Source organism: Anser brachyrhynchus, assembly GCF_964034855.1.
Source record: "Anser brachyrhynchus genome assembly, chromosome: 2".
NCBI classification, from domain to species: Eukaryota; Metazoa; Chordata; class Aves; order Anseriformes; family Anatidae; genus Anser; species Anser brachyrhynchus.
The window spans coordinates 125,213,810-125,233,160 of record NC_137695.1 but is presented as its reverse complement, the minus strand read 5'-3'; the positions used below and the strand labels follow the sequence as shown (position 1 = coordinate 125,233,160).

At 38.1% G+C, this 19,351-nt stretch overlaps 1 protein-coding gene across 3 annotated transcripts in view; it reads right to left on the bottom strand.

The window, feature by feature from the left end:
* Nucleotides 1-260: 260 nt before the first annotated feature.
* The window catches only part of SGK3 (serum/glucocorticoid regulated kinase family member 3), a 58,161-nt gene continuing 39,070 nt past the window's right edge, over nucleotides 261-19,351 (bottom strand). For all 3 annotated transcript variants that reach the window (XM_080582432.1, XM_080582433.1, XM_080582431.1), the window contains exons 6-17: nucleotides 13,002-13,089; nucleotides 11,008-11,057; nucleotides 9,640-9,697; nucleotides 8,754-8,837; nucleotides 8,528-8,659; nucleotides 6,413-6,525; nucleotides 6,160-6,196; nucleotides 5,960-6,046; nucleotides 3,735-3,830; nucleotides 2,793-2,948; nucleotides 2,073-2,162; nucleotides 261-1,203 (exon numbers count right to left, since the gene is read on the bottom strand). In XM_080582432.1, coding sequence (XP_080438558.1) covers nucleotides 1,033-1,203; nucleotides 2,073-2,162; nucleotides 2,793-2,948; nucleotides 3,735-3,830; nucleotides 5,960-6,046; nucleotides 6,160-6,196; nucleotides 6,413-6,525; nucleotides 8,528-8,659; nucleotides 8,754-8,837; nucleotides 9,640-9,697; nucleotides 11,008-11,057; nucleotides 13,002-13,089 — 1,162 coding nt within the window. In that variant the 3' untranslated portion in view covers nucleotides 261-1,032. The remainder of the gene's footprint in view (nucleotides 1,204-2,072; nucleotides 2,163-2,792; nucleotides 2,949-3,734; nucleotides 3,831-5,959; nucleotides 6,047-6,159; nucleotides 6,197-6,412; nucleotides 6,526-8,527; nucleotides 8,660-8,753; nucleotides 8,838-9,639; nucleotides 9,698-11,007; nucleotides 11,058-13,001; nucleotides 13,090-19,351) is intronic.

Genomic DNA, 19,351 nt, shown 5'->3' with positions numbered 1-19,351 from the left:
AACGTAATTTACATTACTTTTTCCAAATATCAAGTGAAGATTTAAAAGTGGTGCAAAATGGGAGACAGAAGGACAAGTAGCTATGAATGTTTAAGTACAATCAATTTGGAACATAATTAGTGTTTCAAACTATATACCAGTGAGAAAAATGCTTAAATATTTGGCATGATCCCCTCACCACCCATCCCTGGAAGGTTAAAGCAAGATAGCCTTTCAAAGTAGCGGTGATTATTGCTAATTATATCTTTGGAAAAGCAGAGTTTTAACAAAAAATATTTTTAATGCAGTTGAAATCCAGACATTTATCTCAGGGAGGAAAAAAGGTAGAACACATGATCAGTAATGTTATCAATTCAATACAGTTAATTTGTTCTATCCTTGCTTTGAGTAATCCCCCATGCCTCAGATAATCCAGTTGAGTGAACTACGTACTCCAGCAAATGCAAAAACGACAATCTAGTTTTACATGCCCAACTCTTCATTCTACAGAAATCCTCGAAGCATCTCAGTGTTAACTTAAATTAAACCTTCATTTAAGTGCTGACAGGTAAGTTAACAAATTTCAAACTGATAAAACAGGGAAAACATTTACCTTTTTTAAACCAGGATATACAAAAGACGATTTGCATAGTTACAATTCAAGCACAAAGTCACTGTAAATAGGTACAAAGGCATTTATAAATTTACTAAATTTGCTGCTTTTTGTGCCAGCCTAATCTTAGATACATATGAATGTAAACCTGAAGGGACTGAGGAGAACAGTCAGTGTTTTTGCTTAAAAAAATACGTAAATGTAGAGAACATTATTTAAAGTTTTTAAAAATATTTTCTGCAGCAGGAATAAACAGTTCAAACCCCAAAGAAAGCCATCCAAAATGCCCAAATTCCTCCTATACAGCAGAGAAAGTTTGTTCATAGGTTTTAAACCTACATACAAAACGAGGCACAGGTTACACTATTTTGGAATGTGTTCGTAACTCTAACATTTCAGTTCATCCCAAGACTTCCAAAACACTGTTGGCTTCTAACTTCCTAGGAAAACATATCTTCAGAAGGTGGTGCATAAGAAAATCCAACAAATGCATCATCTGCCTCTAGGACACTGGCATTAACAATGTTGTAATCAGAAGAAATGCAAACTGAGTATGGGACCATTTCTTCCGTAAACACGGCATCAAAATTCCCAATATCATCTGGGCCAACCTAGAAAACAGGAAGATCAATTGTTTGTCATATTAATACTGTGTTTTAAAAAACTACGCTTCTCCTGTAGATTTCAAATTTAACTCCTGAGACCATCTACTTTGTGTAATTCTTTCCTATGTAAATACAGAAAGCTTAAAGCAGCACACTACAGCATCCCTGAAAGTTATTAAAACAGTTATTAAAAGCTTGCTTGTTTCTTTTAGGCTGGCATTCAGGCCAGAAGTGATACACATTTATGATGTGATCAACCTAAGAAATACTAAGGAATATCTTTCTTAAGTGACTTTTAGGGAGCTGCAAAAACTTAAAAAAAATAAAAAATAATAAAAAACAACCACAAACCAAATTCTCTTTCTCCCTTTTTCATTAATAATACTAAAGCATTAAATTCCAGCAACAGTAGTTGCTATGATAGACCACGTTCCCAGTAGCACACCCAAGAACTAAAGCACAGTAGGAGTTACAGAGTGGAGAGAGAAGACAGCAAAGGTTTCTCCACCAAACAGATGTAAACTGACAGGAACATAACAAAACTAGGGTTGAAACTAAGGCTTAATGATTACAAAAAAAAATCATGAAGTCAGTAATTTGGAGTCTTCACATAAAGAGGCTGTAAATTATTCTTCTTTGTCTACAGACTCCACAGAAATTGTCAGTCCTTTGATAGGAACGAGCAGAGGGAACAGCGATACGTCCAAGTGAGTTTTAAATTATGAAGACAGCACCACTGCTCGGAAGTGTCACTGCTCCAAAGTGCAGCCAGCACTGAGGGGTTCCCATCCATTCTGATGCACAAATATTTCCTTCCATACAGAAGAGCCTTTAAAGGCAGGATTTTGGCAGCTATGAACTGAAACAGCACCTACCACGTTAGGATTAAATGGTGGCGGAATCTTCTTCTGAAGGAGGTCAGTCCAGCTGAGAGATTCAAAGAATGGGTGCTTTTGAATTTCAAGCTGCAGCAGGGAAGAGAGATAACAGGCGTTTCAGAAATCCATCCTGGGCATCACAGTAAATACTACTTCAGATTGCATGCACAAACAAAACCTAAGGAAGTCAAGTCCTTCATTCGGTTTGTTTTGCAATAAAAGCTGTAGTTGGCAAAAAGAGCAATTCAAATTCGTTAGCCTGCCTCTAAGAACTGGTTTCTGCATTTAAGCCTTAAAATCAACCACAGAGCAGGAATGTTTCCTGATACTATTTCTGCTCCTCCTTTCAAGATGTTAGTTTTTATAAAGATCACTGTCTGAGAAGCAGCAGCTTAAAAGACTCTACAATATGCTTAATAGTTATGAGGCAGTAAACAGCTGTGCTAAACACTACCATCCTTTCATCATATTGCCACCGTGGAAAAAATACTGTCATAATCTACGTGCTCTATTACAAGGTCAACACATGACCTAACATTAAATGACCACAACCGGTGTCTTAGAAGAAGAAATAAAAAGGAAGAACACAGAGACAGACACGTAACAGAGCATTTTCTGCTCTCCCACTATTAAACCTGTGTGGTGCACATAAATTTGGTCATGTCCCTTTAAATGAAGACGGGCTTGATAAATTTCATAAATTGGGACATTACATACAAAGTCTTCCCTTGCTCCGAGTCTGCTTTGCCGATCTTTCTCCAAAAGTTCTTCCAGAATAGACCAGGCTGTGAGACTGATTCCTGGACGCAGAACCAGGGGCTTATGAAGAATATTCTCATACATCTCAGCAACATCACGGCAGTAAAAAGGAGGCTAAAAAACCAAATGTTATATATGATTTCGAAGCCACATTCAGCATTTTATTTTATGTGTATGCATCAATAAACACTTCTGTAAGAAATAGGAACTGCTAGCAATGAAGGAAGAAATCCACTTCTTACACATTGCTAACTTTAGTTCAGTCATCCCCACTGCCAAGTCTCTACACTTGATAGCTTCCTCCTGCCACCTCCTCTTTTTGTAATATGTCCTCACCCTCACAAGTAGCTACAGATGCCCTCCAGATTCAAAGCTCCCACTGAGCCTGCCTGAAAAGAACAAGTGGAAAAACAGATCTGTTTCCCTACTTAAGGTCCAGATGCATATAAAACTAAAGAAAACTAACAGAACACATTGTTATTAGAGTGACCACATGTGACTAGAAGAAGCACAGTAAGATTTTCTTCTTTTAATATTGCATCTGAAAGCAGAAGAGCTAGAAGAAACCCTGGAAGACTTAAGTTAAAATACATATTTTAATTTATTGGGTATTATCACTACTGATACAGTTTACTCTGACGTTCCCTCAGTCGTGGCTACCTGTCTTCAGAGCTGACGTTCAGCAGTCCACTGGAAAGCAAAAGTTTAAACATCCAGAGGCAATACAAAATCCAAGAGAGAAAAACAGATGCTATGTTAAGACAAACTGTTCATCCATTGAAGTGGAGTACTTCAATACTCTACAAAAGGCAGCATCTTTAACATTCTGGTGTACTTCAGGTAAGATAAAGAGGGAGAAAAAGGGAAGCAATCCCTGCCCCGCACGTATTAAGTACATACCAGCCCATAAAGCATTTCATAAAGAACTGCACCAAGGCACCACCAGTCTACTGTGTTGTCATAGGGCTGCTTTTTAATAACTTCTGGTGCAAGATACTAAAATTAAAAGAAAAAATAGAGCATTAGGATAGCTATAAAAAAAATAAGTTTTAGTCACATAACAGTAAACATCTTCAGGAAACGTTGCTTATAGCAATTTTAAGACTGACTTATTTATCTTGTTCTTCAAGGCAAATACTTCATCACCGTCTGGTCATTTAGCAAGTAGGACAGCTGTTTTCCCAATTGAAACAATGCTTTCCAAACACTATTGTTTTGCCAAATTATGTTCCTACCTCTATTACGAAACTTGTTAAACATTTCAAGTAGGCTGCTGTGATGTACTAGAGGCAACGTCCTCCCAGTATACCTCTCTCAGCAAGCTGGCCACCAGCCAAGCCGATTTCTGCCATTCCAAGCCTGGGTGCTCCCCATCCACCACATAAACATGAAAGGAGAAGCAGTTCATTCTGCTTCAAGCTTATCACCAAGAAACAGTATGCCTTACTTTAAATTTCACCGTAAACTTTAGTGAGGGCATAAGTTGTGAATTGCTAAATTATCTAAATTAGAAGTTCTTGTAAAAGAGCTGTCACTTGATTTATTATAAACATCTGGTATCAAACAACGACAATGATAACTGGTTTCCATCTGCCTTGCAAGAAATCTACTCAGCATCTCAGAACTTACTAATGCTACAGTACAAGCACAGCACTTCACAGTACAAGACTATTCTTCGTGGGTATGTAATATAAAATTAGTACAGCTGGTTCACCATCATCATCTCAGTTTACAACAACAAGACACATGCAGTTTCTAACCCTTTCCCTCAAGGCAAGAGGTTGCTCACTTTTATCATTCCAGTATCCAAATTCTGAAAGTTAATGTGTAAAATGTATAGTAGCCTCTCTTTGTAAATGGACAAGGGGCAGATATCACTGTAATGACAGGAGCTGAAAGTCATAGCTTATTTGTATCAGCATTTCTCAAACTTTCTGCATGCGTGAGCGCCCTGTACCTCATTTGTCTACAGATGACCCTGCAAAAGCATGAAAAGCACTTGAGTATTTTGAACTTGTTCTAACCTTTCATAATCTCATTTGAACTTTATAGGTGCTGGAAGTCAAACAACTCAGTGTGTAGAAACAGAGAATACCATTGTGCTTTTAGCAGGATTATGAAATATTTGAATCTGTATCTTGGATTAGAAAGAATAATACACAACTGTTACATTTAGTCTTTACATTATGAAGAACAAATATTAAGCAACTGCATTAGCATCCTCTTATGCTGCAACTCATGGAAGTCCAAGGTAAGCATTAAAACTAGCTTTCTGAACACTAGACAGAAGTTCCATAGATTTTCCTCAAACAAATTTGAGGTCAGTGTTCTATATATTGTCCGAGGAACTTTGTGAAGCATTCAACAAATACTGTTTCAGCTCACATTTACCACTTGGCCTTATGGATTCGTACTTTGATGATAACAAGGATAAGTTGTCGAATGTTGCTTTTTTTTTTTCCTTTTTAAGTTCAAATGTTTCAGCTACACACCACTCCTTACCCATCCTTCTCTGCCAAAGGCCTTTTCCATAATTTATATTCAAAGTAAAAAAAAAAAAGCCACTAATCTTGGCATCTCAGTCAATCCCTACTACATGTTTAACACTTCCAGATTCTGAGTTTTCCAGTCTTTTTTTCTTAGTAAAAAGAGACAAAGTTAAATAAGCTGTCAAGTTCAAAGTTTCAGTCATATACAAAAGTTGCTCAAGTCTCACAAGATACTAAGTGCCTCTAACCCTACTAAAAGTTAGTGGCAGGATACGGTAAATAAATTCATACTGGCAAATCTGTCGCAGCTGTTACAAAAACCAACTGTCCTGTGTCTAGCCAGTGGTTAGGAGACATGGGAAGAAATAGAGTATGTGAAAAGGGTTGGAAAGAGGGAGGACAGAAGAGATGATTTATGAGGATGTGGGCAGTAAGTAGGAGATACTCTATATTAGCAAACAGGACAAAGAACAGATCTGCAGTAAAGTCTCCCTTGGTTTGGTTCCATGGAAGAGCTTGTAAAAAGAATGCAAGTCTCCAACAATACAAAACTGAGTATTTGTATCTTCTGTTTACGCAAATAATTGTCAACAAACATTAGTTATTAGTCAAAAGATACGGAAGTCATCAACATACTTCTGGTGTCCCACAGAAAGTTGCAGTAGTTTCAGAACTTGCAATCCCTTCTTTACAAAGTCCAAAGTCTGTCAACACAACGTGACCCTGTTTAAGAAAAGAGGGATATTAAAAAAAAACAGAACATGCTCAACATGCATGTGAATAAATGTCAATTTTGTGAGAAAGATAGAAAATCAAAAATCATGTTGCGTACTTACTAGTGAATCTAGGAGAATGTTTTCTGGCTTTAAATCCCTATTAAAAAAAATCATTGTATTAATTCAAAGCAGAAGTCACTAACACAAAAGCTTCAAAGGCATTGGCTTTTATTCTTCAGTTGAAAGAAGCTTTAAGTTTTTTGAAAACATTATGTTCAAATTTCTCCCGAGATGATTTCATGCAGCACTTTTTTACTCAGTAATTTGTCCCATTTGAACTTCTGCAGTACAAGAACACAGTTCAGAAACTTACCTGTACACTATATTTATGGAGTGTAAGTAGCCCAGTGCACTGGCGATTTCAGCAGCATAAAATCTGGCTCTGTGCTCAGGAAAGGAACGTTCTCTTTGTAAGTGAAAGAACAGCTGTAAATATGGAAAACAGTAAATAACAACAAAACACACAAAATCAGGTTAGCAAGGTACAATTTTAACAGTAAAAAGTCATTTTACTTATCTGTCTACACTTTTAAGAATGGAAAATGAAATAAAATTGGTTTTGCTGCATTACAACATTCCTTTACTCACTTCTTTTCCAGTCTTTTACATTTCTGAAACACACAGATAACTCAGCTACAAGGATATCCCCTTAAAACCAAGACTAGTCAAAAAAAATAGTGAAAAACCACTAAGCTGTGAATAGAGGCTGGCAAGATTCAACCATGCAAGACAAACCTCCTGACAGGATATAGCCAGGTGTCAACCAAGTCATCTTCCATTTCCAAGTATCCTTGCATTCAAAGTTTTGTATAAAAGTGTTTATGTAATTGTATTCTGAGAACACTTTGGGAGATGTATATTCCAGGCCGATTCACAAATGTTCTCAGCTACAGAACTTTGGCTTTAAATAGTTTGAGCAGATGCAGAAGTCTAGCCAAAGATTAAATCATATACATATGAAATTGTGCTACACATTTTTTTTTTTTTTTTTAAGAGAATAGAATTTTTCTGTTTTCTACCTGCAAAGTTTAGGAGAAAAACAAAGCCACCAAAAATTTCCAAGTGCTTCATTGAACTTTGAAGGCTGTTTTGAACTGTACTTTAGTTTGCCTGGAAGAATGCCAAACTAAGCTGTAGCCAAAAATTCAGAGTAGAGCAAACCAGGAGTTTGTTAATGCTGTCTAAATTAGATGACAGTACATTAGACTAGAGGAAGGTCCATCAAAGTCCAGACTCCAACACTCAAAGGAGTCGGAAACCCAGGTCTGGGGGCATCATGAATAGTGGCAGTGGGCCTTATGAGTATCTACTAACATATAGCACAATTCGTACTTCATAATGATTTATTCTACATACTTTATTCTTGTCTGTGTATAGACAGCTGCAGGGACATAACAGGTAACCCTGAGGTATGCTGAATCAAACTGTTTGAATTCTACCCCTCCTTCTCATGTTCTCTGTCGGCTACCAGAGTTTTATCTTCTACAACAGCATCCTGTCTCCTCCTCCTCTGTTCTGCTTTACGACTTTGTAAGGCCTTTGGAAAACGTATGTGTTTTACAGCTATAAGTTACCAAATTGAAAACAGCAACTGACAAGACAGCTCCCCTTTACAGCATATACATTGGATAACTACTTTCACACAATCATTTTTCACTACACTTTGTGATCTTCAGTCACAATTCAGTCTGCAATACCCCAATTTCCCATTAAACCGTACGAAGAAATAGAAGCAACATTTCATACCCTTCTCATGTTTATTAGCTATTCAACCAGTAGCTTCTTGAGCACTCCTGGAAGTACTGAGTACTTTGAAAAGCAACATGGCTCTGGCTAAAGACAAAGTGGTCCAAAACATCTCAGTTAAATATTTACAGATTTCTTCCATTTCTTGCACACATTTTCCTCCAAGTTACTTAATGACTCCTCATACTCAATACCATCACTTCAAGGAAAAGAATCCTGAGAATAAGGCTATTTGGCAACAAATAATTAGTCAATGCAAAGCCACAGAATAATCCCAAGATTCCTATAAACATAGTACCAAATTCAACTGCCTGTTTCTTTCCTTCCACTTTTGAAATACCAGCATCTCAGCTAATTCAGATGAAAGAGAAAAAGACAGTTTTACATGCTGAAAAACGTCAACATATGATTAATTCATAACAGAGATAAATTTAGGTAACTGTAAAAGAGACAGTATTTTTATCTGACAACCATGAATTAATTCTGGATCGAAGCTGTTGATAAGAACAGGGTCTGTATAGCTACAGAAGTCTGCAGGAACAGCATTGCTTTAGATAAAGTAATAAGAGGTTCAAAACTTGGGATAATACTGATCACAGCCCACTGTAAAGGATCATTTTATTGTGCTAATTCTAGGTGAGAGGAATAAAGAGACTCAAATCCAAGTAGAATCACCACATACCTCTCCTCCATTAATGAAATCCAGAACAAAGTAAAGCTTTTCTGTTGTTTGGAATGAGTAATGTAATCCCACTAAAAATGGATGTTTCACATTTTTCAGAAGCACGTTACGTTCAGCCATAATATGTTTTTGCTGTAGAGAAGTAAAGGATCAGTAAGTAAACAGGAACAATTTTGTAATTAAGGGAAAGAGAAAGGGGTGAGGGAGATAGCATATTTTTCTTCACCTCTTTCCTGTTAAGAACAATCTTTTTCTGCAGCACTTTGACAGCGTAATATTTCCCATCCAGTTTTCTTTTGGCAAGAAGAACCTGTGAAGTTCAAAACAAATGAAGAAACGTGGTTGCTGTATTTCACATTCTATTAATAATTTCTTAATTTCAGCATAACTGAAAAGCATTAAAGCTACGTGTTCTCAATAGCATCTTTGCTTTTCATGTAGTCAATCACCACAGAGTGAACAGAGTTTAGAGTAGCTAGCACCAATACAGTGATACAGTTTAGCATAATCTGTCTATATAGTGATATCATGAAAGACTGAATTACAGCATTTATTTTCCAGGAGCTGCTGGCTCTCTAGAGATGAATTTCAGCTGTTTTTGTAAGTTTTAAAGTTAATTCTGTGGAAAAACAACACTTTGAAAAATAACTTGTTAAAGATTTCAAGAGGGTTTCTCTGATGCATCTCTTCAGAGAATATCCATATTAAAGTCACTTTTCAAAGTGCTGCTCCATAGCATTAGGTGCTCGACAAAGCAGCCCATACCAACAAAGGGAAGCACAGGATTTGTACTCCAGCTGCTGCACAAGCACAGGGGTACCTCCCTTCCTCCCCGGGGAAAAGAGAGGATCCCTACTGCTCTTAACAAGAGAGGAAAACACTAATTTGTTACTCCCAACAAGTGACCAAGGCAGACTACCACCACAACAGGAATAAATAACAGCACTACTATGAAGTGGCAGCAACAGGAATCCAATACAAGAATTTATATACCATCCTAGGATGATACAGCTTCCAAAGCCTCCGGCAAGGTCTCCAGCCAACAGTCGCTATGCACAAGACGCCAGCTGGAACCCTTGCACCAGGTAAGACACAGGAATTAGAAAGCTCACCTTGCCAAAGCTTCCTTTCCCAATAACTTTCAGGAAATCAAAGTCTGTTGGTTTAGCGCTGAAAGATATTTAGAAAGGATACAGGTTATTTGGGTATCAATTACAAGCTTCATATCTGTACAGATGTCTAGTCTAACACTTGAATTGTAACACAAAAAGAGCAGTCTGTCAGCAGCCTTCTTTATTTTTCATTCCAGCCAATACCTGGACTTCCACAAAGCTGCCCTTTGTTTTGCAATTCTATCTTCCTCCAGAAAAAGTGGTAGGGTTGCATCATTTGAGTTTTATTTTTTAATTTTGAAGGTTAAGATATAGAGGAGGAGTAAGACTATTCTTTTGTCCTCCATAGCCTCTAGTGTCTTGTAATTTTTAAGTCTTCATTTCCCCATGACTTTTCCTGGAGCTTACCTCCTATTTCCCAAGAGCCAAATGGATTCTAAAGCTTACATGAGGGAAGGAAGGACCGTGTTTGACATCTATTCTATCTTTCCTCAGCTCATCCTTCCCTCCATCCATTGCTCCCACATTTTAAATTAAAGCAAGAGGAGGGAGGCTGTTACACCTTCCTCTTCTGAGCATGTATTTGTATAAATTCAGTCTGTTTTTCCACTTCCCACATCACCACTGCTTTCAGTTATTTCCAATAATCCCCTCATTTTTTCTTAAGTACAATTCAGAAGTATTTTTGTCAGCAAAGTAATTATCCATCTCTTCAGCTTCTGAAACAACAGTGATGTCCCAATACACCTCTTCATTTATTGTTCCTCAAGGGAAGTACTCTTAAAATTTCATTTCTCACTGCAGTCTGTTAAGCATTTCCCCTGTTAGCCCAGGACAAATCTGAGGAGAAAAAAAAATGAAAAAAAGACAAAAAGCTTTGTGCTTCGATGACAAAAGCACAAATTCACAGAGACCTGAGAACAGAAACTCTGCAGAAGACACCAGAGAAGCAATTTGTGACTGCAGTGACTAGGTTTGTATTATCAACAAGGTAAGTTGCTCCTTTGTCATGTACTAAAAGGAACTTGTTTTCAGAAACTGGTCACATTCTTAACAGTTGTGGGACCACTCCCAAAGGAAGAGAGTTTTGGTGTTGTTTTTTTTTGCTATATCATCCTTAAGTAAAAGGACAGCAGTGTAGTCCCAGGGCACACCGGGCACGAACCTACGGATAACAGCAGACTAACAAAACCTGAAGGTAAAAAGGAAAAAAAAATAAAGGGTTTGTTTATTTAGCACAGGATTAAATGTCTTGCTTCCTTCCAAGCAGTGAAAATAAAAAATAAAGCCGTATGTCCAAAGAACTCTTCATACTATTAACAGTTATATTCAGTCTAATTTTTCAGTTTGTAGTTAATTGAAACCTACTGAGGATTTCCAGATGGTCCCAAGTTGATATTCTGTGAGGTAGAATTTAACTGTTGGGAGAAACAAAGAGGTTTGTTTATTTTTAAATTTTTCTCTTATACTTCAACCAGTAGTAATTTCAAAATACTTTACTGATTTGCTCCATCTATACCCACTTTTTGGAATAGGTTTTTACAGATATCTAACATCTAAATTGGGAACACTATGAGTTGAAATATCTGGCCATCACCACGTTGTCACAAAGTATTTCTACACACATCATATTGCAGGATAAAGATAATAAAGTAGTCATGTGCAGATAGAAAGGACAAGATTAGGAATGAAAATTTAAGACTGTGTCAACAAACGACGTGTTCCTCCTGGAGAACCTAATCCCTTCTGTATTCGCTCTAGGAATACATTTTCTACCTTTTGTTCTAAATTCTCCAAGACCTTACCAATAAAATTATTTTTAAACCCCACTGTTTATGCAAGAGTCTAACTAAAGACGTAGTGCTTTAAAAAAAATGTGCACATTCCCCCCACCAAGAAAAAACATTCCCAACCTTTCCCATCCTGACATTAAAGGTTAACTAACTAATTCCAGGAATGGTATGAGTCTTACCAGTACACACCCAGATGGAATTTGTAAATTACAGACAAGAGGAAACCACCTTCGTTTAAGTAACTTTCTCCATTTTGTTTTTAAATAACGAAGCAGTAGCAGTACCCTCAGTGTTATTTTGGATTTTATCAGAGAAAGATAAATTTCAAAGACAAGTTATCTGGAGATAGGCAAACAGGCATCACAAAATCAGCACTCCCACAGAAGCAGAGAACGCCCTGACCAGCAGCACTAGACACGACTACTACACTAGTAAGAACCAACCACACCATGGCACTAAACTATTTTTAAAGAGCTACTATGTACATTTTAAGACTGGAAGGGAAGCTTGTTATCGTTCCTTGTTGTACAGCTACATCACTTACAGGAGCTGTGAGAGCATTAACTTTCTATCAGAGTATGGCCCAGGCCACTACACATTAGCTCTCCTCCTATTTTGGAATTTGTTGTGATATGATACATCATGTATTTTCTGTGGAAGCTTTCCACATTACTTAAAGTATCTTTCAAAAGAGGAGAAGAAAACTTGTCTTTTAAATTATAATATTCTGCAACATTCTGCTGTATGCTCGCTGTGCTGTCAAGTACTTTAGGAAAAAAAAGCAAAGACTGGCATCTTTGAAGTGAGACTTTCAGAAAACACACTGCATTGTGTGCGATTCAGAAAGGCAACTGTTGCATTCTTTAAGAGGGACTGAATAAAAAGAGAAGTACTAAGGTCACATCTACATGCCACAAAGTAAACCAGAGAAAACAAGGTCAATCACGGCACTTCTGCCTTCCTAGAAAGACTCTTTCTTCAGCCAGCGCTGTTTCTGGAGATTGTAAATCAACTTTCAGAGAATCCATCTAAATTGTACTTCTGTAGTGGCTCTTCTGACAAAAGAGGCTCGAGACCTCACAGTGTTCGGTGTGAACTGAAATTAAATCCATCTTTGCTCCTGAGTGACTTCTAGAAAGACTGAATTTTTTTTTCCTCCATGAGAATTTTATTTCTCCCTCTCTTTAAAAACCAAAAAGAAATATAAAACAAACAAAAAACCCCACACAATTAAAAATTCAGTCTCCGCTGCTCCTTGCCAGATGTCCTTAGCAAGAATCTTTGAAGAGACTGAAAAGAACTGTGACAACTAAACTGTGACTAAATCGGAGTCTTTCACCCATAGCAAGTGGGAAAGAAGCAAGACAAAGCTAGCAATCATTCTAAATCTTCGCTGCAGTTCATATCTGACAGGAAAATATCTTACAGCCCACAGCAGAACAGTTTCATTTAAAAGAGCGGAGAGGAGATTTACTGCAAAACCAATTGGTAATTTTCAGTAAGCAATATACTTAAGATTGCTGTCGAGTAGCTAAAGTTTAGAAGACTGTTCTATGTCTGTTTTATTACCTTCTGATTACTCCTTTCATCTTCATCTTCTGATGGATCCGACTGGTGTTTGGGGTTATCCATCTGAAGAAATGCTCTGACATCTGGGCTAGAAGCACAATTAGATGCATTAGGACACCAATAACCTGCAAGATTTCAGTCAGAATCGTAGAAAAAAGGTAATGGCTTCAACAGCAGTGGACCAAGAAGTTACTCATCACAAAGTTTTACACTTCTGGTAATTAAGGACTGTATACAATAAATGTTTTTATAGCAACATAATTCAACTGCTGAGTATGCTACATAGAGTAAGTTTTTCTACTCACAAAAATTTGACATGTGAAAGTACACATATGTGAAGACTGCACGAGTCAATGCTCTGTAGAACTACATTAAAAATATTAGAAGAAAAAGCCGTATGTAAAGCATAAGTTCTAACTAGCCAGCAACCACAAAAAAAACTTATGTTCTTTCCAAAAAAATGAACAGTTAAAAGATCAATTTTAGTTTTCTAAAATTAACAAAGTAACACAACAGAATGAAATATCCAGTCTGTACCCCAAAGAGAGATGCATGTCCCAAGAGGTACATGGTAGTAGTAATGTTCCTGTCCCTATCTGCTTTTAAGTGGAAGATGGCGGTTTTGTAGTCTCAGTGTAAGCTAGCTGGGCACTAACAACAGTGCAATAAATCTTTCAATTTAATTGCAGGACCAAAATGCTATCCTTCCAAAACTGGCAAGAGAGACTGAAAGCTTCCCGTAGTACATAACGAGATGCAAAAGTGGGGCAAAATTAATTCCTAATTGGGTGTTGCTTCTGGCTCGCATACCACTTGAAGAGATTACATGAATCTTTCAAGTTCCTTCAGTTCACTATCATGATAACTCCAATACCAAAATCACGAACAAATCATCCGAACAGCCAAGGATCAGGTTAGGAACACTAAAGCTCTACTGGAATTAAATCTGGCCAGGGACAAAGGCAACAAGAAAGACTTCTGTAGGTATGCCATTGATAAAAGGAAGAGCAGGGAAATTGTGGGCTCTTTCTGGAAGGGAATGGGAGACCTGTTTACCTAGGATATGGAGAAGGCTGAGGTACTCAATGACTTTTCTGCCTCAGCCTTCACCTGCAAGAGCTCCAGTCACATAGTCCAAGTCCCAGAAGACAAAGACAGGGACTGGGAGAGTGAAGAACCACCCACTGTAGGAGAAAATCACCTTTGAGACCAACTAAGGAACGTGAAGGTGCACAAGTCCATAGGACCTGATGAGAAGCATCCGTGGGTCCTGAAGGAACTGGTGGATGTAGTCACTAAGCCACTGTCCATCATATTTGAGAAGTCATGGCAGTCTAATGAAGTTCCCACTGACCAGAAGAGGGGAAACATAACCCCCACGTTTAAAAAGGGAAAAAAGAAAGACCCAGGGAACTACAGGCCAGTCACTCTCACCTCTGTGCCCAGCAAGACCAAGGAGCAGATATTTCTGGAAAATATGCTGAGTCACATGGAAAACAAGGAAGTGACTTGTGACATCCAACATGCCTTTACTAAGTGCAGATCATGCCTGACAAATTTGGTGGCCTTCTACAACAGGATTACAGCATTGGTGGACAGGGGAAGAGCAACTGACATCATCTCCATGGATTTGTGCAAAGCATTTGACATTGTTCCACATCATATCCTTGTCTCTGAACTGGAGATACGTGGATGTGAAAGATGGACCACTCAGCAGGTAAGAAATCAGTTGGACTGTTGCGCTCAAGGAGTTGCGGTCAAAGGCTCAAAACGTCCAGGTGGCGATCAGTAACAAGTGGTGTTCCTCGGGGGCTGGTATTGGGACTGGCACTGTTTAATGTCTTCATTGGTGACATGGACAGCTGGACTGAGTGCACCCTCAGCAAGTTTGCCGATGACACCAAGCTGTGGTGTGGTTGACATGCTGGGGGGAAGGGCTGCCATCCAGAGGGACCCGGGCAGGCTTGAGAGGTGGGCCTGTGTGAACCTCATGAAGTTCGACAAGGCCAAGTGCAAGGTCCTGAATCTGGGCCAGGGCAATCCCAAGTACGAATACAGGCTGAGTGGAGAATGGATTGAGAGCAGCTCTGAGGAGGACCCAGGGGTGCTGGTTGACAAGAAGCTCAATGTGAGCCAGCAATGTGTGCCTGCAGCCCAGAAAGCCAACCGTATCCTGGGCAGCATCAAAAGAAGCATGACCAGCAGGCTGAGGGAAGCGTTTCTCCCCCTCTACTCTGCTCTTGTGACCCCACTACATCCAGGCCTGGGGCCCCCAGCACAAGAAGGACACAGACCTATTAGAGTGAGTCCAGAGGGCCATGACGATGATCAGAGAGCTGGAGCACTTCTCCTATAAAGACAGCAGAGTCCCTATAGCAGCCTTCCAGTACCTAAAGGGGGCCTACAAGCAAGCAGGAGAAGCACTCTTTATTAGGGAGCATAGTGAAAGGACAATGAGTAACGTTTTTAAGCTAAAAGAGGGTAGCTAAAACAGGTTGCCCAGAGAAGTTATGGATGCCCCATCTCTGGAAGTGTTCAAGGCCAAGTTGGATGGGGCTTTGGGCAGCCTGGTGAAGTGGAACATGTCCCTGCCCTTGGCAGGGGGGTTGGAATTAGGTGATCTTTAAAGTACCTTCTAACCCAAACCATTTTATGATTCACTAAAAGGCAGCTAGCTTATTCAGGAAGAAGCATTACCCAAGTTTCAGAGAAAGTTTTTTGAGAAGCTCCCAGGACAGCCTCAGATAGGAAACTCTGCATGAGTCATTCACTATGAAAAACAACAAAAAAATGGAGCTGCCCTTTCATCGCTAGCATATACAAATAGGATAGCTTTTATATCAGAAGCAGATATACTTTGCTCTTTTCCATCATTTCACCCTCCACACTTCCATAAAGCAAGGATCAGAAGCGAGAGCTTAGCTGTTTTTGACATTTCTCCAGCTACCGTATTTCATATTAGTGTTACTGAACCTAACTCGTCTCATAAATTACTTGAGGCTCATGGTCTCCATCGCTTACATTCTGTACTCGTAAACCCTGTATGAAATCTATTTCAGTTACCATTAGCCTTTCAGGTTAAAGTACAGAAACAAGATTGTTCATGCAATTTCACACTACCGTTTCAGCTTAAGTTTTCCCATCTTACATGAACTCCACATTCTGATCTATTTCAGGGTATGTTTTGTATCCTCACTCCCCAGAACAGAAAAATCGCTGTTGTTTGAAAATTGTAGTAATATTGACTCATCACACAATAACTGAAGTCTCAGAACCTCTGTATATTATAAAATGAAGAACAAAAAGTTAACATTTTTCACTAGACACAGAGTATCAAAACCTGACCTTAATTATCTTTCTGCAGTAATTATGTTGGACAACTGGCTGATTAAGTAGAGCATGTTGTAATACATCTCAAATAGTTACTATAGTAACTTTGTCCATGAGTGAATTCAGAGCAGAAAAAAATAGTTCAGTGAAAGACCGCTGTACAGTCGCAGAGTATTCAACAATTCTGCAGTATGTAGCAGCCAGAGGCATCCCTGATCATTGTTACACAATTCTCATCTGTAATTTTAGAAGTTGTGGAAGCATTGCAAAAAAGTAATGAATAAAATAAAGTCTAATGAACCAATTCCTTAGCCAAGACTGCAGCAGCATCATTAGCTCATGATGTATTAATTCAAAGTATTTTAAAATACACTGAAACTGTTCCTAAAGTAACTTCACATGTCCAATTTAAAAGAGTTAAGAAAATAATTTAGAAAGGTATGTTCAATATACATTGTATATTTACTACCAGAAAGTTGTTTTTGTCTGGACTTATACACTGGACTAGGTAAATTTAGTTTATGGATCATCTCTGAAAATCCATAAAGGGGTCCCAAGCTCTGCCTAAATATGGTTCCTTCTAGTTCGTAAACACATGAACCCCCACAAAAATTGCGGATACACAATTCTGTATACACACAGAAACATGAACAAGCTCAAAAAGTTAAAATCTTTGGAACGAAACGGTAAAATTAATAAATATTAAGACCCTGTCAATAGCAAAGACATACTTTATCTAAATAATGGTGCCCAGCTACTCCCCCTTCTCTGCACACCTTTTTAAAATTTTAAAAAATGCAAAACACTGCTTTCTTATGCAAAAAAGATAGTCAAAAAGCTATAAAGTACAGGAAGATTTTAAAAGAACCAGATTACTCTAATGCAAGGTTTAACTTTTCCCAATGTGTATTGCAATCCCTTGAAATCCAGAGGTTCCATATTCATTTTTATATCCACCAGATTTTGACACCAGAAAATCTCGTCACTCTAATTCTCTTCTAGGGAACTAACACAGATACCTGCTTCTCACTTAAAGAACTGATAACTCATTTCCCCATAGAGGTTGCAGGGTATTGTTATCCTCAAGTTCTTCAAGTGTTATGCAAACGTACTCATTTTCATTAAGGAGCTACTTTGGTCTATTTAAAAATAACTATGGTACATCTTTAATGCATTCACTATTATACACTGGGATTCAAACATTTTCTTTGGACATTATCTTTTCAGTGAAGACCTACGTTCGAGGGGGAAAGCAGCTGACTGATTCAGGTGATTCACAGTGTTCACAAGGAACAAATTCGCAGATCCTATCATTCATCTAGGGGGAGGAAAGATCAGATCTCTATCCCTTATGACTTTTTTTTTTTGTGTGCATGCTGTATCTGCATTCTAGCCATGAGAGCAAGTTCTCCTACAAATACAGTTAACTGAGTAAACGCAGCTTGAAGTTGGTCCACCTAATTCCAAATTCACTCTAAGACAACGGTTCACCCAGCCTGGTATTCCACCTGACAGGGACTGCAGGAAAGTTGTCCACCAGGCCTTACAGAGTGTCTCTGATCACTCTAATGCACTTCAGGTTTTTGTTGGGTTTATTATTGAGCAGAAATATTTGGGTTTGATACAATATTCAAAAACATGACTAATCCAAGAACAAAATTCACTGAAGGATAAAAAAACAAAAACATAAAGCTACATATCAGAAAATCATGTAAGCATTTCTATCTTGGACACACTGAACCTGACATTTGTGCTTTTCAATTGAGATGTTCAGGTGCCTTCCCGTCCATAAAGAAGAAAGCATCACAAACAAACCTTAAGTTTTTAGTGAAAGTTTACCCAAGCCAGACTTAAAGTATGAACTCCCAATACTAGTTTTAATGCTTGAAGATTTAGTGGAAGGTGAGCTTTCTTAAACTTCTCTGAAAATGCACACACCCCCAAGTCTTCCTTGTACATTACTAACTTTCTATAAGTTATTTTACTTAATATCAAATTTACTGGCACATTGAAGCAAAACAGTTTAAGAAAGCATGTATACGGGCTTACTGTAAAAGACTCGATCGCCACATATTCTTTGAGCAGTTTCTAGCAGGCTGTACCAAAACAATAAGGTTGTCATGTTTTGGTATTTCTTTACTGCTCATATTTATTGGCACATAGGAAAAGACAACAGATTATGTAGCTATTAATATGATTTGCTGCAACGTGTGATGCATATAAAAAAGAAAAGGATGGCTTTCCATTTAGAGAACAAATCTAAAATGTTTTGAGATGAAATACTTGGTATTTGGAGAAACTGAAGACCAAATGAGAAGGGGTTGTGCTAAATTAAAAAAAAAGTATCCTTTCCTAATTGAACAAAACAGATTAGCTTTCAACACATTATTTTACAGTGCTTTCTATTTTTTCCCAGAGAAGAACAATACTATGACCACAAAATTCACAGCATTTCCTTTAGTGGAAAACTATTTCACCATAAAGACTGTGTTTCAAAGTTTTTTCCACTTGTCACAAGGAATACATATACAAAGACTTTTTTTTTTCCTTCTTTTTAAAAAAGGAAAGGAAGTACATACATCAACTTAGTAGACATTAAATAGTTGGAAAATAAAATCTGACTGCATATTTCAAATATCTGACTGCATATTTCAAACTGCAGCAATATTCTCAGGTATTTTTTTCCTGTGGGAAAGGGACAGTTTCACAGGTTGTACTGATAGGCTAATTAAACAAAGCATATGCAATAAGGAAACTCAGTAATGCCAGACAGAGCTTTGCTGTTTTACAAGATCAAGCAATGTAGAAAGCTGCATGGCTTTAGTTTAAATTTATTAGGTTCAGATTTATACTGAAAGAAATGTGGTTTACCCTCAAGATCAGTTTGCAAACACACCCCCAGATTTAACTGGAGCTGTTTATGATGTACGACCATCTATCTCATCACTGTCCCGCTGACAGAGGCCATCACACCTGCAGTTCTTCTGCGAGAAGAGCCTACACAGAGCCATAGTTGTGTG